This window comes from Stenella coeruleoalba, assembly GCF_951394435.1.
Source record: "Stenella coeruleoalba genome assembly, chromosome: 4".
Lineage (NCBI taxonomy): Eukaryota > Metazoa > Chordata > Mammalia > Artiodactyla > Delphinidae > Stenella > Stenella coeruleoalba.
This window is the reverse complement of record NC_137149.1, coordinates 64,860,308-64,886,554: the sequence shown is the minus strand read 5'-3', so window position 1 is coordinate 64,886,554 and position 26,247 is coordinate 64,860,308. Positions and strand designations below refer to the sequence as shown.

Below are 26,247 nucleotides of genomic sequence, written 5' to 3'. Positions count from 1 at the left end.
TTGGCTGCGTTGGGTCTTAGTTGCGGCACGTGGGATCTTTGTTGCGGCGTGCAGGATCCTCCGCTGTGGCGCGGAGGCTCCTCATTGTGGTGCGCAGGCTCAGTAGTTGTGGCGCATGGGCTTAGTTGCCCCATGGCATGTGGGATCTTAGTTCCCTGACCAGGGATTGAACCCGCATCCCCTGCGTTGGAAGACGGATTCTTAACCACCGGACCACCAGGGAAGTCCCTATTTATATTATTATTAATGACTAACACGTACATAGCCAGACGCTGTTCTCAGCACTTCAGGTGTATCCTTATAATCCTCCCAACAACTCTCTGTGACACAGATACTACTATTATCACTCAATTACAGTTGAGGACGTCGAGGCACAGAGGAGATAAGTAACTTATTTAAGGCTATATAGTAAGTGGTGTAGTTGAGATTTGAATCCAGGCTCTCAGGCTTCCGGGTGTGTGCTCTTAACCACTGTGCTGACTGCTTCAGTCAGTGTGAGACGAGTTGGAAGGAGTTACAAGCAAGGGAAATTGTTGGGTCAAGGTCAAGATTGCAGGGCCTGGGTGCCGGGGATGCAGTGTCTGTTTGGTGGTCACGCTGAGGCGTTAGTGATGTAGATGGGAGTTAGAGGTCAGCGGCATCGAGCCCATCCAGGAAGCACAGGGGCAAAACTGATGGTCTGGAGCCCTTTCGGTGTGCTGGGCTCTGGGGATAGAGCATTGAATAAGGTAGGTAAGGTCGCCGCTCCCTTGGAACTTCCATTCATTCTGGTGATGAAGACAGACGATGGAAAGCTACTCGACGGGGAAGATGGTTATGGGTTGTGGTCCGTGCTGTGGAGGAGTCAGTGGTGTGATGAGAATTCCTGAGCGGGGCCTACGTGGCATAGGGCAGCAGAGGGAAGATGTCCCTGGAGAAGTGACATTTGATCTGTGATCTGAAGGATGAGACAAGCCCAGCCGCGTGAAGGATGAGGAAAGCTCATTCCAGGCTGTGGGGATAGGGACAGTCCAAGGGATGGAAAGGAGGCCTGGGTGGCCCCGGCAGAACGGGCATGTGTTGAGGCTTGGTGGGAGATGAGGTTGGGCAAGGAGGCGGGGCTCAGTTAGACTTGAGGGCCTTGGTAAGGAGTTTAGATTGTTTCCTAAGAGCAGTGGGAAGCCACTGCGTGTTAGGTAGATGGGTGGCATGGTCCCATGGGAGAGCCAGGGTGTTAACTAGATGCCTGTTGGAGCAGGCCGGGGCAGGGAGGAGCCTGAGAGAAGCGGGGAAACAAGGTGGGGAAAGAAGAGTTAGGATGTTTCTCCCCCATCTGGTACCTTAAAAGTTTGAATCACAGCTAATGTGGCCTTTCTGCCTGGGGAAAGATGAACCTCATGTCAGATAAAGCTTCTTAGTATTCGGGTTGTGAACAGGATTCACAGCAACAAGGCTTGATACGTACCTTTTAGCCATTTGACTACCAATTTATACCTATTTATATATATAGAGAACAACCATATGAACAAACCATATGAGCATATGAACCTAAAGATGAAAAACTATTTTTGCTTTTATAGGCCTTGAATTTATAAAATATGACTTTATACGTAGTAGATGCTTTTGGCGTGGGGAGCTGAAGACACTTTGGAAATACTATAATTAATTACGTTCTCTAATGGATGACTTTCTTATTTCTAAGGTGGAGACTCAAAATGGAGGCACAGTTGCTCACTCACTCAGTACCTATATCCTGCTCCATTTTTGCTGTTAGAACCTGGCTTTAATTCAGGGTGGTGTGGTGATCAGCCTCAGACAGTAGGTTGTGCTGGTCTGAGCCAACATGCCAGTCCTGACCCCTGACTTGCGAGCATTCCTTGTAACCAGCATGGCCATGTGAGCTGGTCCTGGTCAGTGGGACCTGAGAATAAGTCCACTGGGATGGGGGTGGGATTTCTGGGACAGAGCTATTGTCCTGATAAAACCTGACAAATGAGCCTGTCAGTACCCTTTGCTGCTTGCCTCTGCTTTCTGCCTCGAATGCTGACGAGATGTGTGAGTGCACAGCAGCCCTTATGTCACCACGAGGTAACAAGCAGAAAGGAAAAGCCAAAGGTATCACAGAGATACCTGCCCTGACATTGTTCCTGTTGAACCAACACTAGCAGCCCTGAGCCTGTCCACTACTTCCAGTTTATTGCATCCACTCTTCGTTAGGTTTCTGACACTTAAAGGTGAGCACAGTGCTAACTGAAGCAAATATGAAGATGCAGTGTTATAAGTTTCATCCTGTGTGTTGTGATTACCTCATAAATGTCCCTTGATATTCAGTATGACCTTTAGCCTGTGTGAAAACAGTTTCTGAAAAGGAAGTTCTAACTTGTATTAAAAGTTGTTCAGGGCTTCCCTAGTGGCGCAGTGGTTGAGAGTCCGCCTGCCGATGCAGGGGACACGGGTTCGTGCCCCAGTCCGGGAAGATCCCACATGCCGCAGAGCGGCTGGGCCCGTGAGCCATAGCCGCTGAGCCTGCGCGTCCGGAGCCCGTGCTCCGCAGCGGAAGAGGCCACAGCGGTGAGAGGCCCACGTACCGCAAAAAAAAAAAAAAAAGTTCACAGTTGAAGATGATGAGTTGTGGCCTTAGAAATATAATTTTTGAAATAGATGAATTCGTCTGTGTGAACCTGCTGTAGCAAGTACCACGGAGCCATACTTCATGGCCACTATCTTCCTTATGGCCTTTTGTGTGTCTTAGTCAGTGTTCTGGTGAACTACATCGTGTGTATTTATGGCTTTATAGGAAACTATAATAGTACTAGGGGTAATAGCATAAATAGTCTGATTCTTAAAAATGTGAAGCTCCAACAGGCTTTATTGGATTTCAGGGTAATGGTATTATTAAATTTTCTGCTTCTTTTCAAACTTTCTTATGGCTAAGTTCCACCCTGGTGGTTTCAAGAAATTTGGGGTCTAGATCTGTATTTTTATGGAAAAAAACTTATCCTGGAATTCTCACTTGCTGAATTGAGGGGTAGGGGAAATAATTTGGATTTGTTTTTGTTTTTACTGTCTTGGTCTTTGGGTATAGCACTCAGTGAATTGTTTTCCATGGAGAAAGTAGAAATAGCCCTGTGGTATGCATCATGGAGCTAATATAAAGTATAAAATGAAATTGTATTCTAAGCTGTTAGGGAAAAAAGGGACTATAAGTCATAGGGCCATCAAATTATAAAGAGAAAGGAATTGTAGACATCATCTAATAAAATCTCACTTTTTTCATAACCTTAGAACTTGAGACTTAAAACAGTCATTCATTTAAAAAATAAAAATACATGTGGTTACCCTCTGCACCCTCTTCCCTAATGAAAGATTTTCCTAAAGGAACAAGGAGACATTGTTTGTATAACCCAAGGGCCTTCAGAAGAAAGCTTTATAAGCTGTCTGTTCTGACTGCCTCATTTTACAGATAGGAAACTGAAGCCCGTAGAGGACGAAGGTTATTTCTTTAAGGTGGACCAGAAAGTAGCTCTTGGGCAGGTAGGGGCAGGACCATGAAACCTTCTAGATTTATTAACATCTTCAGGGCCGTGTGCTGGAATTCAGATGGCAGATGGATGACCTTGGGTAGATCAGCGTTTGAGCTCATCCTTGAGTGCTGCTGAGGGTTTGACAGGCACTGGTGGGAGGCAGGGCTTCCCAGGCAGAGCCACCGGTAGGAGCGTGTGAGTGGGACAATTTCAGGCAGTTCAGGAAAGGGTGCAAAGCCCAGTCTGGTGCCCCTTTGGGGTCAGGCGGTAGAGGAAAGGCCTGTGTCCATAGAGATTAGGGACCAGTTCGGGCCAGTGCATGGAGCACCTTGAGAGCCCATCAATGGAGTGGGGATTTTATTTGGTAGCCAGTGAGGTGCTCTTAAAATAATAACGATGATGATGACGGCTAACACTTACATAGCCCAGACTGTATGCCACCACTGTTCTGAATGCTTCACGTGCTCTTGCCTGTTTAATTCCCACAAGCCTTTGATGTAGGTACTCTCATCTCCATTTTACAGTTGAGGAAACTGAGGCACCGTGAGGTTAGATGACTTAACCCAAAGAGATACTCATCGGACATGATGGAGAAAGAATTCAAACCCAGGACTGGCCCTGGAGTCCCACATTTTAATGGTCTAGAACATGGTCTGGTGGTGATAAAGGTGGTGGATTCTCTTAGGAAGATGGATCTATAGGAGAGTGCAAGAGGATCGAAGTGAGGGCAGAAGGGTGATCAGGAGGTGATGGAAGGCCTCCTTGAGAATAATAAAAGCTTGGCGTGGAAATGAAGGGAGGAGCATACAGCTGGCAGGAGCTTCTGAGATGGATCAGTGGTGCCAGGTCCCCAACTGCATATGGAGGCCGGGGAGGGACAGAGTCAGAGATAATTGAGACATCGCTTGGACGTCCGCCTCACTGGATTAGGGAAGTTGAGAAGGAGATTTGTTGGGAAGGTGGTGATTTATTCTTAGAGCCCTCTTTTCTCACAGGTTTTTAACCTGGGAAAACTATCTGGGGAAGAAAGCCACGTAAGTGTGTCCTAACAAATTTCTGAGTTTATGGACTCTCCCCAGCTCATCTGTCTTAGCCTGGTGTTGGGCCCACAGTAGGTCTAAATAGTTATTTTTTAGACACTTCGTGATCTTCACAATTCTGAGGCTGCTTGTCCTCTTCCCAGCTTAAGAATATTGGGTGGGGCTTCCCTGGTGGCACAGTGGCTAAGAATCTGCCTGCCAATGCAGGGGACACGGGTTCGAGCCCTGGTCCGGGAAGATCCCACATTCCACGGAGCAACTAAGCCCGTGCACCACAACTACTGAGCCTGCGCTCTAGGGCCCGTGCTCTGCAACAAGAGAAGCCACTGCAACGAGAAGCCCACGCACCACAACGAAGAGTAGTCCCCGCTCGCCACAACTAGAGAAAGCCCGCGCACAGCAACGAAGACCCAATGCAGCCAAAAATAAATAAATAAAGTAAATAAATAAATATATTTTAAAAAAGTAGAATATGGGGTGTGAGAGCAGGAGAGGTGATGGGTGTGGTTCTGCGTCTGGAGGGCACTGTTTGTTTCAGCTTCCCCAGCAGTGACCCTTGACTTCCACTTTCCTGTCCTCCCTTAGGTCTTAGGTGTTGATGGGAGGGAGATAGAGGAGATGGTGGTGTTCCTTTGTGAGTCGGCATCCGGTGCTGGGAGGAACGCCCTGTTCCGGTGGCGGCCTCTGCCCGCAGGTCAGGGCTGAGAGCAGTGTTCTTCCCTCCTGTCGCCTTTCTGAGAAGGGTGATCCTGGCCTGGCAGGTCTTCTCTGAGGCCTCTAACTTCCGGTGCCAGCTGAAGGACTCAGAAGGGACAGCAGTAGCAAGATCGGTAGCTAATATCCTTCTGGGAAAAAAAAAATCCTGAAGTGGATGAGAGAACTTGGCAATTAGCGTTTGGGTTTATGTTTCATCACAATATCTGCAGTCTTGGGCATTTTCTTCTCCTCCTTTTCTTCCTCTCCTGCCTCCATCATTCCTTCTCCTTCCATCCTTCTTTTTTTCCCCTCTAATCGGAGGAGTTGCTAATTGGGCAGGGTCAGTAAATGTGATGCACCTATTGTTGTATTTGATTTTGGTTTTACATCTTGATTTCCCAGGGAAAGGTAACCCTGGCAAGTCACACAAGCATTGGTTGCGTGTGGAATTTATGCAGCATGCGCTATTCTGGGTCTGGCTACAAGGGGAAGATGAAGGGACTAGAAGACTGGGCTATCCCTGTCCTCAAGCCCCTTAAAAACCTTGGAAAGACAGGATGCATATGTGGGTTCAAGGCCTGGTCCAGTCACTTGCAAAAAGTCCATGCTTTCTCTTGTCTCTCATCCGTAAAATGGGGGAGGTAATGTTTGCGTCAAAGGGGTGTTGTGATGCACAGATGGGACAGCATGTCTGAATACTGAGCACTTCTCTTATCTCCCTGTTCTCATTCAATTAAAATTTTCTGGGTAGTACCTTAGGATGATCCCAGAAATACTAGAGGGAGATGGGGGAATCTAAGTATTGTGTTAAATTGCTTTATGCGTGTTTATTTCATTTCTGCCTAGTGACCATGTTATTGTTATTCTCAGGATGAGAGAACTGAAGTTCAGAGACGTTGAAAACAAAATAGCATCATCACCTGCTGCAGATATGACCTGGAGCAATTATTCAGTGTTTTGTTGCCTGTTACCTCATCTATAAAATGGGGATAATAATAGTTTCCTCCTCATAGGGTGAATATAAGGATTGAAATGGTTAATATACATAAGTCTTGAAACAGTACCTGTTAAATAGTCAGTGTGATAAAAGTATTAGAAATTATTGTTCTTCAGACAATTTCCAAATCTCTTCTAAGCTGCTGTATGGTGAAATCAGGATTGATTCATATGCATAATGTGTTGAAATGAGATGAAACTATAGTTTCTGAAATGTAGAGTGGATTTGGTTTTCATGGAGAGGGATTGGGGAAGTGATGTTAGAAGCATCAGGAAAAGTCCAAAGGAGAGAGGGGAAAGGATTTCTCTGGCAGAAAAACAGAGCTCCAGAGATAATTAGGAAGCAGGTCAGAAGGAAAGCTCTGTGTTGCTTTTGTTATGTGCCAGGAGAGAAGCCATTTCCTGATTGCTTGGTTATGACACTCACCTTCTCCTGGAACCGGTAGGTGAGGGATCAATAAACTCTGTAAATGGGATCTTTGGAGTCCCTGCTTCGCCAGCTCCCTCTTTCTTTCCACTTCCTGGAAGAGGCAGTAGAGTAGAATATTAAACTAAGGATCCTGCAATCAGGAGACCAGGTTTGGAGCCTGAGCCCTGCCGCTTATTAGCTGCCTGATGTTTTGCAAGTTTCTTAATCTCCACATAGCTCCGTGTCCTGCTTGTGAAAGGAGGAGAATAATGGTGCCCACCTCCTAGGGCTTGTAAGATCTGAGAAAGATTCTGCACTCTGTGTATGTTTAGCTCAGAGGAAGCCTTCAGCAATTGTTAGTTACCCAGGGCTTAATATTATCCCCGGAGCTTTGGTTAGAAATTCGGGCTCCGTGGGCAAGCCGTATGTGGTGACATTTGGGGGCATAGCCTGTTCGGGGTGAATCCCAGCCAAAACCATAAAAGACCCTTGGCTCTTATCACTGTCTCCGTCAAGGATCCGGCATGGAATCTTGAGTCGCTTTTGAGGTATACGTTTATCTGCCTCTCCTTTCCCTCAGAAAAGTGTCTTAGAGCTTAGAGGAGAAGTGGACATAGTTTCTTCTTCTGCTGGGTTCAGAATACCTGGACCCTCATTTCCCTTCCTCTGATTTTTAATTCACAACATTACTGCACAGTGGGACTTTTATATTTAGCAATTGAAACACAATTTCATTATAAACTAATCATTTTGCACTTGTAGTCTTGGTCATGCAGAGATTTTTCTCATTACCTCCTTTGTTCTCACTACCGAGATAGGATAGGGGAATGAATAATGGGTTTCTCTAAGAAATATTAACAGGTGACAAAGTGAACTAGATTCTTCAGAGTCACAAGTCAAGAAGTCAAATCCCATGTGTCCTGACTCCCCATTCCGGTGCTCTTTCCACAAGACCATGGTTCCCCCAGCCTTCCGTCTTGCCTCTGTTAATAGGGCCTGCCGGGTGTTCCATGCTCTCTGTCCGTGGAATGGCTTCGCTTTCTGATGTAGGCATTACTAAATGACCTGTGTCAGCTCTGTGGGGAAACTTGAAATCCTTTCTTCAAAAACTCACGCATTCTACTTCAGATGAAATCATTTTCCTTGGTCAATTTAACAAGATCCTTGCTCTTTCGTTTCCTTTAATTATCTTGTTAAAAAAAAAAAAGAACTGGAGAAGACCATTGCTTTATGAGGCAGTTCATCTCTTATGTTTTCTCTGAGAGGTATATTAAAGCCCAGTTAAGCAAATTAAGGCTTCATCTCATTCTTGTTTGCGATTGTTCTGTTCGGTGCTTTTCTATCACTGCCGTCGGCATGTCTCACGTGTATATTTGGAATGTCTTGGAGTATAGATTTATGAAAAGAGGTTATCTTTGTTCCATGCATTACAGGCACTGTGAGCCATTTCCACGTAGTGCCAAACTGTCACAACAGGGTTCTTTGCTTTTTTAATCTCTTCCTCTCACCATGAGAAGTCCTATTAACATGTTTTCTGAGCTGCAGAGTAAAATCTGTCAAATACAGCAGGGAAAGCAGTTGGGTGGTAGCTGTCTTCCTTTTCACAAACTCTAAACTAGTCTTCCTTAGTAAAACTTAGCCTTATCACCGTTTACCCCAGAGCCTTCATTTATGAATAGGAGACATGCAGTGCAGGGAGGGGAATGGGATGGGTTGCTTGCTACTTCTTTACCTATTTATTTTAAAAGATATATAGCATGTGTGTATATATATCTTCATGTACACACTTTATTTCCTTCAATTTGAAAATAACTCTTTTGCTCTGAATATGAAAACACTTCATACTCATTATTAAAAAATTTACACAAATCAACGTGAAACATTAGAAGACACTTTTCTAAATCCTACTGCACAGAGATTACTGCTGTTAACATTTTGATGAACTTGCCTATTCATACCTTTATGAACTATTTATTAACTTTGCCAGTGTTCTGCACCTACATGAAACTTTATAAAAGTACAGAAAACTAATAAGATTAAACCCCATACAGACTTAGTATTAAGAAGAAAAAAGGGAACACAGTTATATCCTTATAGACAATGAAAACATGCCCAAAAGATATGATTAAAAAAAAACTAATATATTATTTCAAAAGAAAAAGAGATAATTAAAAATTATCCAAGACATGAAAGAACAGCATAATCTGAATTAGAAAAATCTCAGACAAGATGACAGAGCTCAAAGAATTAGAAATTAGAAAAAAATCACTTTAGAAATAAATTCTTAGATGGAACACAAAATCAGATAAATACCACAAATACTGCCCTAAGAGAAATTGAGGGTGAAAAGGAGGAAAAAGTTAAAAATTGAAAGGAAATGAAGAAAGAAATAAAATTTGGGAAAAGGTGACAGATATTAAAAATAGGAAAAGAAGATTGAACATACCATAATAGGAAAAGCAAACCAAAGCAAGGGAACAGTACAAATACTATATTTCAAGAAATTTTTCCTGAGAAAAAGATTTTAAATGACATTTTTAAAGGGCAAATCATGTATTTTAGGGTATCAGCCTAGAACAATCAATGCCAAGATGTTTTAGTAAAATTACTGGATTAAAAAGAAGAAAAAGCAAAGTCCTTTGGGCATCTAGAAAAAAAGAGAAAAACAGCAGCAAAAGAATTAGATGGTTCTCAGACTCTTTGAAGAAACCTTTTATATCAGAAGAAAATGGGATAATATATTTAAGGTCCTCGAAGAGAAGAAAATATGAGCCTGTACTTTTTATGTCTAGCAATATTGACTTGCAAATGTGAAGAACACCAACATTGCATTAGCATGCAAGAAGTGAGAGGAGGAAATATTGTTCCCATGAACTCTTCTTAAGGTATCTCCTAAAGAGTGAGCTTTAAACAATGAAAATAACTGGAGAGATACAAGATGAGCCCGGACATCTCAAGATAATAGCTAGCAAGGTTGTTATCAAAGATTATTAGGACCGTGTCAAAAGGACTCAGGAGCCAACTTGAAGGGGCTTCTGCTGGCATGGGGCAATTAGAGCTTCAAAAATAAGAATTCCAAGGATGTTTAAATCTGTGAGGGTTGATGATAAGAAAAACAAATTATTGGTTACCTGAGGTTAATGGATCACCAATTCATTGTCTTAAAAGTGGTCAAGAAAGAACCACGTGTTTACCCTGCCTTTCTTATATGAACAGATCACTGGATAACCATGTAGTAGATGAGGGGAGGCCCTTCCTAAATTTTTTTCCACCCAATAAATGAAAATGAAATGAGAGAATAGACTATCATTATTTTGCAACCCCCGTTGATTTAATGGATCCGGGCATTGAGCGACAATGGCATCTGACATTAGAAACCCAAGAAAACCAGATATCGTGTGCCTCTTGATGAAAGATCATACAACCAAATGGATTGAATCTCAGTATTTTTGAAGCCTCCTAACCCAGATGCCAATTTGCAGGAAATTCGGAGGGTGGAGGAACATGTTAACCTGCACCATGAATATGTAGTCAGCAGAATTCATACTGTGGAAACTCCATAGTTCAAGTGGTCCAGATTCTCTAAGGAATAAATTGTAAGATAAAGAGAAGGATAATGGGGGAGGTAGCGTAAACATAACTTAAAATACATGTCACATTTTTAAAAAAATGGATAAGAATTCACTGTGTTGACCAGAGTTGTAACCTTGGGTAATGATATCATAAAGAAACACAAGGAAGTGAATATGATAAGTTCAAGATAGTTTGTTTACTTTTAGAGGAAAGGAAGAAATTCATGAAGGGCATTTTGAGTTGGCTAGAAAAGTCTGTTTCTTGATCTGGGTGGTAGTTATAAGAGTGGTTTGTTTATAATAATTAATAAACTATTTGTTTTGTGTGATTTTCTCAATCTGTGTTTTATTTTACCATAAAAATAGTTTTAAAAATTTATGGGGCTTCCCTGGTGGCGCAGTGGTTGAGAGTCCGCCTGCTGATGCAGGGGACACGGGTTCGTGCCCCGGTCCGGGAGGATCCCACGTGCCACGGAGAGGCTGGGCCCGTGAGCCACGGCTGCTGAGCCTGCGCTCCACAACGGGAGAGGCCACAACAGTGAGAGGCCCGCGTACCGCAAAAAAAAAAAAAAAAAAAAAAAAAAAAATTATGAAAGAATGACACTATACATGCTGCCTTTGTTCCAACTTTTTATTTTAATTTTTAAACATACAGAAAGTTGCCAGCACTGGGTATGAAATGCCAGTATACTCATCATACTGTTTTATTGTTAGTTTTTCATTCAATATTTAGTAGAGATCTTTCTATATAACTAAATATAGAAATATCCTCACTTTTAAATAAATGATGCATAGTATTCCATCGTATAAATTAAATCAGTCTTCTATTGATGGACATTTAACTTGTTCCTGGTAGAAATAATGGTGCTTATATGTCCTTATGACAAATTCCTAAAATTTGCTGTCATGGAGTATTCTGATGTGCAGCATGTAAATGGTTGTGTATTGTGAATGAACAACTGTAGAAACCAAAGATGCAGCCTATATTGATCAAGACAGTGCCATGTAACTGAGGGAGGGCATAAATCTCCAAGAAAAAACTTGATTCCCTGAAGCAGGGTCCTCACATAGCATCATACCTCCCCTGGATCAATTCAGGTTTGATCCCAATGGCTCTTCTATTGTCTCATTTTGGTTGTTGTGGGTATAGTGTTATCATTTGTCTGTTGCCACAGTAGTGCTACGCAATGAACCACCCCAAAATTTAGTGGCTTAAACGGTAGCCATTAGTTTCTACAGAATGGATGAGTCATTTTTACAGCCTTTGCTAGGTTCACTCATGTGCTTTCAGTCAGCTGCCGGTATAGTTGCAGATCTCTGCAGGGCTCTCCCACATGTCTGATGGTCGGCTGGCTTAGGCTGATCTCAGTGGCCTTGGACAAGAGGACTCAGCTATGCTACCCAAGTCTCCAACATCCTTTCAACAGGCCAGCCTGGGTGTGTTCTCGTGGTGGTGGTACAGATCATATCTTTCTCAGGGAGCTGGAAATGGGCTATGCTTTGCCAGCTTCTGTGCCATCCCACTTGCTAACCTTCAGCTGACCAAAGCAAGTGACATAGCAAGGCCAGTCAGTGAGAAGGGACTGCAAAGCGACAGCGCAGACGGCGAGGATACAGAGAAGTTGTTGATTGAGGCCATTAACGCAGTTCATCCTCCACAGCCATCCAGCGGCAGATTTTAAGTTGGCACTTCTTTTTTTAATTAATTAATTTATTTATTTATTTTGGGCTATGGTGGGTCTTCGTTGCTGCACGCAGGCTTTCTCTAGTTGTGGCGAGCGGGGGCTACTCTTCATTGTGGTGCACAGGCTTCTCATTGCGGGGGCTTCTCTTGTTGCGGAGCACAGGCTGTAGGCACATGGGCTTAGTAGTTGTGGCTCGTGGGCTCTAGAACGTAGGCTCAGTAGTTGTGGCGCATGGGCTTAGTTGCTCCGCGGCATGTGGGATCTTCCCAGAGGAGGGCTCGAACCCGTGTCCCCTGCATTGGCAGGAGGATTCTTAACCACTGCGCCACCAGGGAAGTCCTAAGTTGGCACTTCTTAGAAGCATTAAACATTGCTGTTATTTCTAAACTGCAGATGTTATACCTTTGAAATATGAAAAATGGGGATCAAGTATGTTTGTGGGGGGAGCATAAAAATTTTCTTGTTAAGGGTTATAAAGGGGGGCTTCCCTGGTGGCGCAGTGGTTGAGAGTCCACCTGCTGATGCAGGGGACACGGGTTCGTGCCCCGGTCCGGGAGGATCCCACATGCCGCGCGGAGCGGCTGGGCCCGTGAGCCATGGCCGCTGAGCCTGCGCATCTGGAGCCTGTGCACCACAACGGGAGAGGCCACAACAGTGAGAGGCCCGTGTACCGCAAAAAAAAAAAAAAAAGAGTTATAAAGGTAATTTGTAAATGGAAAATCCTACATTTATTGTTTTGTCTTGAAAACATTTCTTTTCTAGTTGTTGATGTTTTCCCCTGGGATATAGTTCCGGAAACATGGTTTTTCCTGTGTTTATTTTCCTTTGTTCTTGGAGTTGGTTTTGAAATCTGGCTTTGAGAACATTGACTCAAGTAAGATAAAAAGCTAAAATCACAAATCAACCTCTTTAAGTGTTTTTGCTTCAGATATAGACATTAGCGATAGGATTAGTCCCTGTACCTTTATTGCTGCAATTTTTTCCCTCTATTTTAAGTTCTAGAAGTGGTAAATTTAGACTCTTCCAGAACAGTGATTCTTAACAGCAGATATGCAGCACCCAGATATGCAGATGGCAAGAAATTGTACTAGTAATTAAATGTCAAATTTAAAAAAAAATCAAGTTTATTCCCATAGTGTACAATATTATATGTCACACCTCTCTTCTCCATGGAAAAACAAAATGCTGAGATAAAAATCTGCATATACATATGAAATACTCTTTATTGTGTATGCATCATAAAATTGCACACACTTTGTTTAATGGAAACTGTGTGTTGTGCTAAGGCAATTTAAAGGATTTTTCAAAGTAAGTTTGACTGTTGTCAAGTTTTGCCTCATTTTCTGACTTTAGAACCCACCTGCAGAGTGAGATACAATTTTACATACTTGTTCTTTTTTTTTTTTTTTAAATGATGGTCTGAACACAGGCTTATGTATTTATTTAGTTTTTGGTTGTGCTGGGTCTTCGTTGCTGTGTGCAGTCTTTCTCTTGTTGCGGTGAACGGGGGCGGCTACTCTTTGTTGCGGTGCACGGGCTTCTCATTGCGGTGGCTTCTCTTGTTGCAGAGCACAGGCTCTAGAGCACAGGCTTCAGTAGCTGTGGCTCGCGGGCTCTAGAGCACAGGCTCAGTAGTTGTGGCTCGCAGGCTCTAGAGTGCAGGCTCAGTAGTTGTGGCGCACGGGCTTAGTTGCTCCGCGGCATGTGGGATCTTCCCGGACCAGGGCTCAAACTCATGTCCCCTGCATCGGCAGGCAGATTCTTAGCCACTGTGCCACCAGGGAAGCCCCACCCAATATTCTTAAGCTGGGAAGAGGACAAGCAGCCTCAGAATTGTGAAGATCACAAAGTATCTAAAAATAACTATTTAGACCTACTGTGGGCCCAACACCAGGCTAAGGTAGATGAGCTGGGGAGGGTCCATAAACTCAGAAATATGTTAGGACACACTTAACGTGGCTCATTTCCCCAGATAGTTTTCCCAGGTTAAAAACCAGTGAGAAAAGAGGGCTCTCTAAAAATAAGTTCTAGAATCAAGTGGGTGTTAGGTTCTCAGTGGCTGAGAGAACTTTATTCTGGAGGCATTTGGATTGGGAGTGATTGTGAACAGAGCAGTGTTTGTCTGGCGTTGTGGAGCTGGGATGGATCTGGGGGGAGGTGTCAGGAGGGATTAAACTGAGGCCATGATAGGAATTATGGAACCAGGTGAAGTACTACGGGTCTAAAGAGGTGGTGCACAGGACAGAGAGCGAAGTAAATTGAGAGGAATTTGTCAGATATTTTTTTTAACTGTATTTGGGGAAGAGAGGTAAAGTGAAATTCTTTGTCTTATTTTTATTTTATATCTTTTGTTTGTCTGGCATCCTTTAAAAGTACATAGGAAGTTATCATCACAAGATAAAAAAAAGTTTTGTAACTGTGTATGGTGATGGATGTTAACTGGACTTAGTGTAGTGATCATTTTGCAGTATATAAAAATATCAAATCATTATGTTCTACACCTGAAAATATAATTTTATGTCAATTATACCTCAATTTAAAAAAATAAAAATAAGTAAGGCAGTCCTCCTTTCAAGGTATTTACCCTCTGTTGGGAAAAAAAAATTAAAAATAAAAATTTAATGTTAAGCATAATAATAGAAGTATGTAGAAAGTTTAGTGGTGGGATAATAGTGATTAAACAAGTAGGTATTCAGAGAACATTTTATCAAGGATGTAGTACTTGAGCTGGATCTGAATGGATGAACACTTGTGAGTTTTCATTTATTTTTGGAAAAAAGGAGTTACACACAACTTTAGCTTACTAAGGAGTAATTTCTCATCCTTATAGCCAAAGGATCAGGCAGTGAGAGAAGGAGAAGACACCAGTTTTGCACAAGGTTGCTGAAAGCTGGCTGTGAACCTCCATGGTGGTGGTGGGCAGTGCTCACCCTGCACACTGCTCTCTCTTCCTGCAGACCAGGAGTGGTAACTTGCTTTTACTGGTCCTGGGATCTGCATTATCTCTTGTCGTTTTCCTATTCTGCCCACTTTGTTTTAAAAAAATAGTCCTTTAATTAGACCCTCCTCAAAATATGCAATTTGAATGTGTCATCTACTTCCTGTTTGAAGCCTGTTGGGTACAGTGTATAATTACATATTGAAAAAAGGTAAAATACACAATAAAAATAAGTGAAAAATTCTTTTTATTCTAAATTACAAACACAATATCACAAATAAAAAGACCAGTCAGTTACTGAGGCAAATGGAGCACATGAAGGCCTGATTATAGTGAGATTGTATACTCTAGCATTCTTGGTCTGGGCGTATCATATTGACAAAAATAAAGGCATTGAGGATTGGAGTGTTATCATATAAAACATTGAACTAATATATATGTATATAATTTTGAATTTTTATATTTATGTCCAATGGGGAGGAAAAGTACATAGCATCTTATACTGAACCAAAATACAAGTGGGCATTCAGTTTACTTGTTCACTTCTTTATTTGTTTACTAGTGCTTTCTGCTTAGGCTGCTCCTCTATGGTCATGTCGGACATTTATTGAGCTCCAATGGCATTGTCACAAGGCGCATAAGCATTATGGATTTTCCTAAATGCGACACATAAAAACACTGCTGGAAGGGAAACCTGTTGCTAGATTGATGCATTTAATTTCATTGTTTGTTTTGAAATCATGATTATATCTCTTTTTTTTTTTTTTGGCCACGCCGCTAGGCTTGTGGGATCTTAGTTTCCCGACCAGGGATTGAACCCAGGCCCCGGGAGTGAAAGCGCAGAGTCCTAGCCACTGGACCACCAGGGAATTCCCACAGTTATATTCTTAACGTGGAGCTTGTGGTGGCCTACCCTGGGTCTTGGGTGTCTTGGCAACTCAGTATGTGATTTTTATGGAAACAAAGGCACTTCCTCTGAAAGCTGGTATACCTCCTCTAGCTTACAGCTGAGGGAGCATTTGCTTTGCTTTTTCTGGGAAAAGAAGATAGTATTTTGAGTAGGGTAAAGTTTCAGAATCCACCTACATTCCCTAGGTCAGTACTTCTCCAATAGAAATATAATTCAAGCCACATATGTAAGTTGAAATTTTCTAGTACCCACGTTTTAAAAAATGGGTGAAATTAATTTTAACAATGCATCTTATTTAACTCATTATATTCAAAATGTTATCATTTCAACATGTAATCAATGTTTTAAAATTATTGAGATATTTTACATTTATTTTCATGCAAAGGCTCCAAGATCAGCATGTTTTAACACTCAACTCAGATGTAGAATTTTCACTGGAAATACTTGATCATAAGGTTTAGAGTTGGAAGTAGATTTACTTACCCAAGAAGTTCCAAACTTATTTAAAATGTTTCCCCCAAAGAGTCAAGCATCAGTTTATAAATTTATATTTAAATTAATGACAGTGGGCCCTTGAGCAATACTGGGATTGCTCAGGGATTAAGCATTCCCCCCACATCCCAGGATTCAACCAACCACAGATCATGTAGGACTACAACAGTATTCATTACTGAAAAATAAATAGGTGTAAGTGGATCAGCTCAATTCAAACCTGCATTGTTTAAGGGTCAACTGCATACTTAAATAAAATTAAAAACTCACCTTCCAAGTGTTAGTAGCTCCATGTTGCACTTAGTGGCTACCTGCTATCGAATATTCTTAAAACCATACTTGAGTGCTTTTATACTTTCTCAGGTTATTATTTATGTAGAATTAATGCATGCTGCAAAGTCCTCGGAAACTGTTTTACTACATTACATTTATTCATCAAGGATATAAGCACCTAGGGAAAAATAGTTCTGCATTTTGTGCTTCATCTCCAGGGCTAGGGAGTGCCTTGCGTAGCGTTTAGGTGTTTAATAACCTTATCCTGCTAAATCCTGTTTAGTCTGCAAATTGCAACATAAATTTAACTTTCTCAGGGGAATGTTTCCTGACTCTCCAGGCTCTCTATATCACCTGTTCCTTCATTACATTTTCTCATAGAACTGAATTCTTTTCCTCTAGAACATATATACTTACACACTGATTTGATTAATTATCTGATTAATATCCGTCTCCCCAACTAGTCTATAAATTCCAAAAGAGGGAAGAATGTGTTTTTGTTCACTGAAGTGCTTCGTGCTTCTAGCATAATTCATGGCACGTATGGATTAAATATTGGTCAGATGATAATACCAGCACAGGGCCTTTTTAAAAATGAAGTGATTAGCAGAATGTCCAATTCTTAACTTTACAGAAATCAGAGTTTGTTCTGTGTTGGGGAAAAAATGAATATTTTATTTTAAGTATAATACAAACTAAGATATGCAAATTTTTAATTTTTGTTCAAGCCTTTTCAAAATACTCCTGTAAAGCCTTTTCTTAGCTTTCTTTCTACTTTATTGGTATTCATTTTCTTGATAGCTATCACCTCATATCTGCTATGCTTATAACTGAAGGTATACTGAAGACAAAAACTGAAAGAAAGGAAAAGTGAATTGTGAAATACTTTTAAGGAGTTGAGAAAGATATAGGGCAGAAGCAAAGGTACATAGAGGAAACATCTCTTGCTGTTTCAGGACGGTTTAAATTAAGCCCACCCTTTTAATTATACCAAAGTAATGAGCCTTACCCACAATATGTGAAAATATAATTAAAAAATGTATGGTGGACCAGTAGACAAGGTTGCCAGGTCATTATCTAAATCATAAGTTGGAAGTAATGCCCATTAAAGGTTACTAGTTTGGAAAGGTTAAATTAGAATTTAGTCTTTGCAAATATAAAGTTTCTCAACTTGAATAATGCTTTAGGAAACCACTAACATTTAACTTTTTTTTTTAACATTTCATGGAAGTATAGTAAGCATACAGAAATGTACACAAAAGGCTACATCTTGATGAATTTTCACATCCAGATCAAGAAGTATATTACCATCACAACATCCCAGAGGCTACTTTCTTGCTTCTTCCCCTTTCCTGCCCTCCAGGGCAAACTCTCTTGACATAATAGATAGGTTTTTCCTGTTTTTGTACTTTATATAAATGGAATCATGCAGTGTCCACATTTGAATTAATACAGCAGTTTGTTATTCTAAGAGACATTCCTGATAGCAACTCATTGAAAACAAAGTCTGTTTTCAGTTTTCCTTGTTATGTATCTAATGTGGTAAACTGGCAGTTGACCAGTGTATGTAGTTCTTTATTATTCCTTTAAGACATTTTCTATGTAAATGCAAGTGTGTGTGTGTGTGTGTGTGTATATGCATACACACATATATATATATGTATATGCTTTTAAAAATTTTACTCAAATTCGATCATGCATATTATTTACCTTTGTGATGTGTCTTAAGGCCCCTTTTGTATCAGGTCATGTAGATTCGATTCATTTTTTTGTAATGGCAGCACAGTACTCTATTGTATGGCTGCATCATAGTTTAATGAAGCGCTTATCCACTGATGCACAGCTAGGTTGTTACTGATCTTTTGCTTTTAGAACAGTAGAGTCTATGTAATTTTATTTGTAAAATAAATTCTTAGGAAAGGAATTGCTGAGCAGTAGGGTCCATGCATTTTAAATTTGCTCATATATTTCTAAATGGCTCTCCAAAGAGTGTTACCAGTTTTTACTCCCACCAGCAAGATTTGGAAATTCCTATTTCCAGTGTCCTTGCCTTAGATTATGTGTTATCAAGCTTATTAATCTTTGCAGTTAGCTATAGGAAAACTAGTAAGTCATTTTTATTTAAATTTGCATTTTCTTCAGTTTTGAGTGAGGTTAGTTGTTAGGACTTGTTTCTGTCCTTTGCTCATTTTCCTACAGGCTTGTTTATATTTTTCTTAATTTCAAAGAACTCATTCTATATAAAGGGTATTTACCTTTTTATGTCATCTATGGTGTGAACTTTTCTTTTTTTAATTGAAGTATAGTTGATTTACAACGTTGAGTTTCAGGTGTACAGAAAATTGATTCAGTTTTTTATGTATATATATATATATATATTCTCTTTCAGATTCTATTCCATTATAGGTTATTTCAAGATATTGAATATAGTTCCCTCTGCTATACAGTAGGTCCCTGTTGGTTACCTGTTTTATATATAGTAGTGTGAATCTGTTAATCCCAAACTCCTGATTTATCCTTCCTCCTACCTTCCTCCTTTGGTAGCCATAAGTTTGTTTTCCATGTCGGTGAGTCTGATTCTGTTTTGTAAATGAGTTCATTTGTAATGAATTTTTCTTTCAGTTTGTTTTTTTCTTTGTTGTGTTTATAGCCTCTTTTTTTTTCTTAACAGAAGGTTTAAATTTTTATGTGGTTAAATTTACCAGTTTTTTTCTTTACTGGCTTCTGAATTGTGTGTTCTTAATGAGAAAAGGCATTGGAAACTTGAGATCGATAGATAGATAACTTAAACTTGGTATGGAAAAAAATCTCAAGAAATGTTTGTGGGAAATGTGGTTAAGCAGGAATTCAAATTTCAGTCAAAAGTGGTTTGGCCAACTATAAGTAAACCAAATTTGGACACTGTCTGCCAAGATTTGCTTAACATTTTTAACAGCTTTTAGAAGAATTTTCAATGCTATGCTTTTTTCCTTTCATGCTTTGTTATTTGGGGTTTTAATTTCTCAAATGATTCCTCTTTTCAGATTTCAGATTATAACCTATTTCCTGCACCATTGCTGACGTCCAGTGACCCATGTCAGAAGTACTTCCAGGTCAGATATACTTTCACATGTTTCAGTGCAGCATACTAGTTGACTATTAAAACTTTAACAGCTATATATACTAGATAATTGTTTTGATGTTAAACTTATGATTTACTATAATAACATGTTTTGGCTTTTTTATTGTTTTTCACTAATGTACTAGAAAGGTGGATCTTTAAAATAAGATAGAAGAAGTAATTGAACTTAACTGCATGCATGTATTAATTGCATGACTCTACTAATATCATAATGTGAAAACATTTTAGTTGACTATAACAGAAAACTAAAATTCTGTCACATTTTGCCATGTAGCATTGCATGTTATAGCCTGTGAACTGTTAAATTTGAACAAAGGAGGCATTGGTGGTGAGTCTGCATAAACAGCATCTTAGGCATTGCGGGGTTTGTCTAGAATAGAACTCCCAATTCAGAATTCTCCCTGGATCTAATGCTGATTAATTTGAGGCCTTAATAAGAAAACCAACTTAATTTCATTGTATGCCCCTTTCTCTGTGTTGTGATGTATGCTAGTCTGCATACAGTGTGGTGTGGGATTTAATTCTTAGCCTCATAGTAATATAATAAGAAAAAAGCAATTGCAATGACATTTTGAATTAAACATAATACAAGACTGTAAGTGGCAAATAGATCTAGGTAGATTCTATATTTGTTAGGGCACATACCCCTCCGCAAATTCTGAGTTTCTAAGTAAGTAAATTTAAACCATGGACAAATAGATGTTAATGTCCCTAAATTCTAAAATTAAGCTCAATAAGTATGTCCAAGTCTTTTTCTCCTTTATATAACACTGCATGTTACATCTCAACAGAGAACTAAAATTAAAACATAATAAAATAAACACTAAGCTAAGTAGAGGCAGTTGAGTGACCAGAAATATCCTTTTATTAAAGACAGCTGAAAACAATGTGACCAACCTAAGTTCACACAGGAAAATTAGGAACTTAGAGGCAATTCTTAGAAGCCGGTTTAGGGGCAGGGAGTAGATTTTCTTTGTAAATCCATATTTGAATAAGTATATTAATTTTGCAAAATCAAAGCAAATACATGTGTCCTTTGACGAATACATTTTAAGTGTTGAGAAGAATTCCTTCTAGGAATTCTTTAGCATTTAAAGTCTTTTATTACACTGCAAAATAGACTCAGCATGGAAACATAAGAATAAAGCTGGCAAACATGTAAATGATGTGTTTTCCTCTAGATAGAGGCGAACTAATCAAATAACCTATAGAAATTTCTCATTGTCACTATATTTTGTTATACCAATTATTCACTTTAACTGTTGTTACTCAAATTGCTTTATTCATTGGTAGTTATATAAGAGATAATGAAACCATTATCCAGCGTGGGTTTTTTTTCTTTTTTTTTTTTTCTTCTTTTGCGGTACGCGGGCCTCTCACTGTTGTGGCCTCTCCCGTTGCGGAGCACAGGCTCCGGATGTGCAGGCTCAGCGGCCATCCGCGGCATGTGGGATCTTCCCGGAGCGGGGCACAAACCCGTGTCCCCTGCATCGGCAGGCGGACTCTCAACCACTGCGCCACCAGGGAAGCCCAGCGTGGTTTTTAATAACACCTATTACTATCATGCATTGGTATAGGATGTAACACATTTTACAAGGAAAACGGTATTTTTATTTCAATAGAGTATCATTCCAGCCATTTTTTACGTGAAAATCCAATGGCAGCTAGTGAAGTAGAGTATGGACCAATAATTGGGATAAGGTTTGCTTTCAAGCCCATTTTCAACTCTTAGGAGCTGTGACTACAAAGAGCCTTTAAAAAAACAAACATGCCAGAATGTATACCCTTATATGTCTTGGAAAATTCTTGTTGAACCTTCGAGATTCAACACGGGAGTCCCTTCCGAGTAGGTCTCAGCCTGTGACATAGTAATTACCCTATTTCAAGGACACTGCCATTGTCTAATGTTTTTTTGTTTTTTCTCTTTTGGAATTGACTTGAGGCCAGCTTATCAGTTTTTCAAGAAAATCTGTGTTGTTACTTTAGCTTACCTACTTTTCCTCACCTAAACCAGCTTGATCACTGACTATGTTAATCAAACGTGGCCATAAAACTCTAGAGCTATATTGAAGAAATACAGTTGTCTTCAGAAGACATCATTTAGAAGAAGATGAAATGATGAAAACAGCTTAGAAATTGAGCAAAGAAAATATCCTTGGGATAAGCATATAATATCCCAAGGTGACTACATCTGCTGGGTGTGATGTTGGAATACCAGGTTAATTTCCCACCTGGAGTGCCTTTCTCTTCCTTGTCCACCGGTGGACCCTAACCCTAACCCTATCCTTCAAGACCCAGCTCAGCTGTTCCTTTTGTGGGAGTCTTCCTTAAACCTCTGTCCTCATCCTTAATACCTTCTCGTAAGACCCTGTGCTTACTTTAGACATTGGGAGTTTTGTTAATAATGTATCCTTTTGTCTCTGCCCTGAGTTTCTTGAAGAAAAGTGTTTGGTGCATTTTTTTTTGACTTTCCTCAGATCCACTTGTGATGTTGGGCAGAGTGAGCCCTCAGGCAGTTTAGCTGACTGGGGCATGGGAAACCCCTTAGGTGGGTCAGACCTAGTGGGTGAAATCACCTCTTTATCTTAGAGCCTGGGGAGGTTGTCCTCCTGGTTTAAAAACTTCTAAGGTTCTAATCCTGTGATCTCTCTGACCCAGGGACCCAAGCTGCCTCCTAATAACCTTCGCCTCCTTTGTTCATAGAGAAGTTCTTATCATTTTTGTCACATTGAGAGTTTACTTTCATGAGTAATTTCAGGAAACCAGCTTTATCTTGCCTCTCCTTCCTAAAAGAAAAAAAAAATCTGAGTTTACTTCATTTCCTTAATACTTTGAGGTCTAGTTCAAAAGGCAACATTCCTCAGGGCAGAAGTTTTGCTGTTAACTCCTCAGTGGAAATAAAGTTGTATAGCAGAAAAATTTTAAAAAATGAAGAAAATGTGAAGTCTCATTTAAGAATTGGTCAGGCGTTGAGCTTCCCCGGCCCGTTTGTCAATTTCCAATTTTGTTAAACATGCCAAGGGAGCAGAGGGAGAGCAGGAGGTTATTGAAGAGAGGAGTTTCCTGTCATTACTGACAAACTTTCTTTGACAGGAGGCTAGAGGTCTCAGAAAAGAGAAGCGGGGAGGGCAGGTTTAACTCCGGGCTCCAGCATGGGTTTGTATTAGGATGTCACCTGAGTTACGGGGTTACATCTCAGGGCTGGGATCTTTGCGACTCAGGGTTTGAGGAAAGCTTTGTTAGTTAGCCATGAAATTAAAGTGACCCTGGCTTACCTAATTTTAGTTAGGCTTCATAAAAAATACTCTGTGCATTATATTAACTACAGCTCTTTTAGTTGCTGAAAATCTATTGGCTTCAATACCCTGGAAGTCCTGGCGCCTCATGTTTCAGGCATGACTCGTTTCAGGGATTCCAGCAGTGTCATTAGGGCATGTTCACTTTCTCTCTGTTTCCTGGCTCTCTCTGCCCGTTTGTTAGGTCTTATGTACACAGGTGTCTCTTCATGGTGACCTCTTAAAGCTCTAGGCTTATAAATCGTCTAGTTCAAGGAAAAGAGAAAAGAGAGCACTTCTCTTCTGATCATTCTGGCAGAAGGCTTAGGATTGGTCATATGCTTTTCCTTGATCCAGTCACCACAGCCATGGAGATGTGCTCCTCTGATTGGCTGGGCCTAGGCCATGGACCTCGTGAATAAGGGGTAGCGTCATCTCTGCCTGAAACACAGGAGCTGAATTCCTCTGTGAGAGCAGATATTTTAATTTTGTCAGTTTTGTTCACTGCTGTCTCCTCAGCAGTTAGAACTGTATCTGTCGCATAGTAAGGCACGAAAAAATATTTGTTGAATGAATGAATGAGCGTGGACGGAGGCTGATTCTCAAGAAAAACTGTGAAGCTTTTACCGGAAAAGAAGGAAATACGTGCCAGGTCATAACAGATGTTTGTGCATCGTGCATGCAGGAGAGTGACAGCAGGAATAATATGAGCTCTCGTCACACTCTTAGCTCTGAACGTATACTGAGCTCTGGAGCCTCTTGAATGGATGTCGCATCTTTGTGAGTTATGCTCGAGACAGCATGATGAATAGATGCGGAGGTGATGGCAAAGTCATGGGTCCCATTCACCTTCGAGATATCCAGGGGCAGAGCCACCTTTGTACTGAAGACAGGCCCTCAGGGTCATGGACATGTGCTTGCTCATTCCTCATTCATTTTGCTTATTTTGTACACGGTTGTGTTCCTGACCTTGGCATGTAATAGATGCTCAGAGAGTATTTAGTTAATGAATGAGTGAAAAATATTTAGTTAATAAATGAGTGAACGATTAATGAACCAAACATTTATTGAGTGCTCTTATGTGCCAGGCTTTGTAAAAGGAACTGGAAACTCTGGAATATAAACATGAAAGGGGAATGCAAATCAAAATTAAATCACACTTGTTTGGGTAGCTATAATCAAAAAGAGACAATAGCAAGTGTTGACAAGAATGTAGAGAAATCAAAACCTTCATGCATTGCTAGTGGGAATGTAAACTGGTACAACTGCTTTGCAGAACAGTCTAGCAGTTCCTCACAAGGTTTTATACACACACACACACACACACACACGTATACATATGATATGTATGTCTGTATATACGTGTGCACATCACGGGAGAATTATAATCAGCAGTTCCGCTCTTGGGTATATATCCAAGAGAATTGAAAACATATGTCCACACAAAAACTTGTACACAAATGTTCATAGCAGCGTTATTCATAATAGCTAAAAAGTGTAAACAATCCAAATACCTGTGTTAACTGATGAACAGATAAACAAAATGTGGTAGATGCATACAGTAGAATATGATTTGATCATAAAAAGGAATGAAGTAGTGACACATACTAAAACATGGATGGTCCTTAAGGATACACATAAGTGAAGGAAGCTAATCACAGAGACCACATATTGTATGAGTCTGATTATATGAAATGTCCAGAACAGGCAAACCCATGAAGACGGAAAGTAGGTTAGTGGTTTTCAGGGGCTTAGGGGAGGGAGGAATAGAGAGTGACTGCTAATGAGTACAGGATTTCCTTTTGGGGTGATAAAAATGTTCTGCAATTAGGTTGTAGTGATGAATGCACAACTCTGTGCATATGCCAAAGACCCCTGAATTATACTTTAAAAAGGTGAACTTTATGGTATGTGAATTATATCTCAATAAAACTGTCATAAAAAGTGAACAAAACAGTCACTGCCCTCAAGGCGCTTGCAGTGTTGAAGGGGAGAGAGATCTCTCAATTGATATTATAGTATAGTATAGAAGTGCTGATGTGAACTGCATGTCACACACCTAGCACAGAGGATTATGTTCAGGAGTCAGAGAAGACCTAAAGGAGGACATGTGAGCTGGGTTTTGAAGGATTTATAGGAGTTTTCAGGCAGGAAATAGGGCAGGGGTAAAGCAGATGAGGGCAAAGGACCTTCCCGGGCAGAGGAAACAAATTCTATGTGCAGTGGCAAAGAGTTGCGAAGAGGCTTAGCATCCTCAGAAAAGTTCACTGTTGCTGTCATGTAGGGACCACGATGGGAGGGGGAGGTGCAGTGACAGGAGATGTGGTGGGAAGGGTAGATTTAGGCTAGCAGAGGAGAATTTGAAGTGCCTTGTATACTGAGCTGAATTTGGACAACAGGGAGCCAGTAGAATTTTTTTTTTTTTTCTCCCGGGCCCAGCCGCTCCATGGCATGTGGGATCTTCCCGGACTGGGGCACGAACCTGTGTCCCCTGCATCGGCAGGCAGACTCTCAACCACTGCGCCACCAGGGAAGCCCCAGTAGAAATTTTTAAACTGAGAATTGCACCGTCCGTTTGTTTTTAGAATTGCAGAGGACGAACTGTGTCAGTGTAGACTGGAGTTTGAGAGACTGTTGTGCTTGGGAGATATAGGAGGAAACTTCAAGTGGTGAGAACCTGAAAGCAGCCATAAAGATGGTGAGAAGGGGGAACTCAATTTATTGGAGAAACGTTTTCTAGTAAAATTGACAGAATTTGGTAGGATAAGAAACTCATGAAGGGCTATTCCCAGGTTTCCAGGCAGGGAATTTGGGAGAATGGCAATGCCATGAATTCTCAGTTAGCATCCAGCCCGTGCATTAGTGGACTTAACTTCCCCTCTTTCCCCAGTTTATAGGGAGTAGTACACCAAGTTTTCTTTGATCTATAACTATAGTAAAATCATGTGAGGCAGAGAAAAATGGAACCAGCTTAAATACACCAACTTTTGATTAGAGTCTCAATATAGCATCTTTCATTCTATATCCTTTCATTTCCACGTCCATAGCGCATCTGTTTTTCAACATAATTTGTTATATTACTGTTATGTTGCTATTTCCCATTCTACTTAATTCTCTTCTGTTCAGTGTTATTAATGATACAGATGGTAAACAGGAGGAGATAAGGAACAGAGGAAGGCCCGGAATTGGGTGATGGGGATCACGGGGTGACAGGAGCACGTGTGCTGTGTGCACCAGAGCCTCTGCTGGGCCTCCAGTTTTCTTCACACCAAAGCACGGAGAACTTTAAGCTGTTGGGATCACAGCTGGTGAGAAATCATGTTTGGCAAAGAAGTAC

At 40.7% G+C, this 26,247-nt stretch overlaps 1 protein-coding gene across 9 annotated transcripts in view; it reads left to right on the top strand.

The window, feature by feature from the left end:
* APBB2 (amyloid beta precursor protein binding family B member 2) overlaps positions 1–26,247 on the top strand; it is a 375,114-nt gene that overhangs the window by 154,364 nt on the left and 194,503 nt on the right. For all 9 annotated transcript variants that reach the window (XM_079919402.1, XM_079919412.1, XM_079919413.1 and 6 more), the window contains one exon: positions 19,538–19,606. In XM_079919402.1, the coding sequence (XP_079775528.1) occupies positions 19,588–19,606 (19 nt within the window). In that variant the 5' untranslated portion in view covers positions 19,538–19,587. The remainder of the gene's footprint in view (positions 1–19,537; positions 19,607–26,247) is intronic.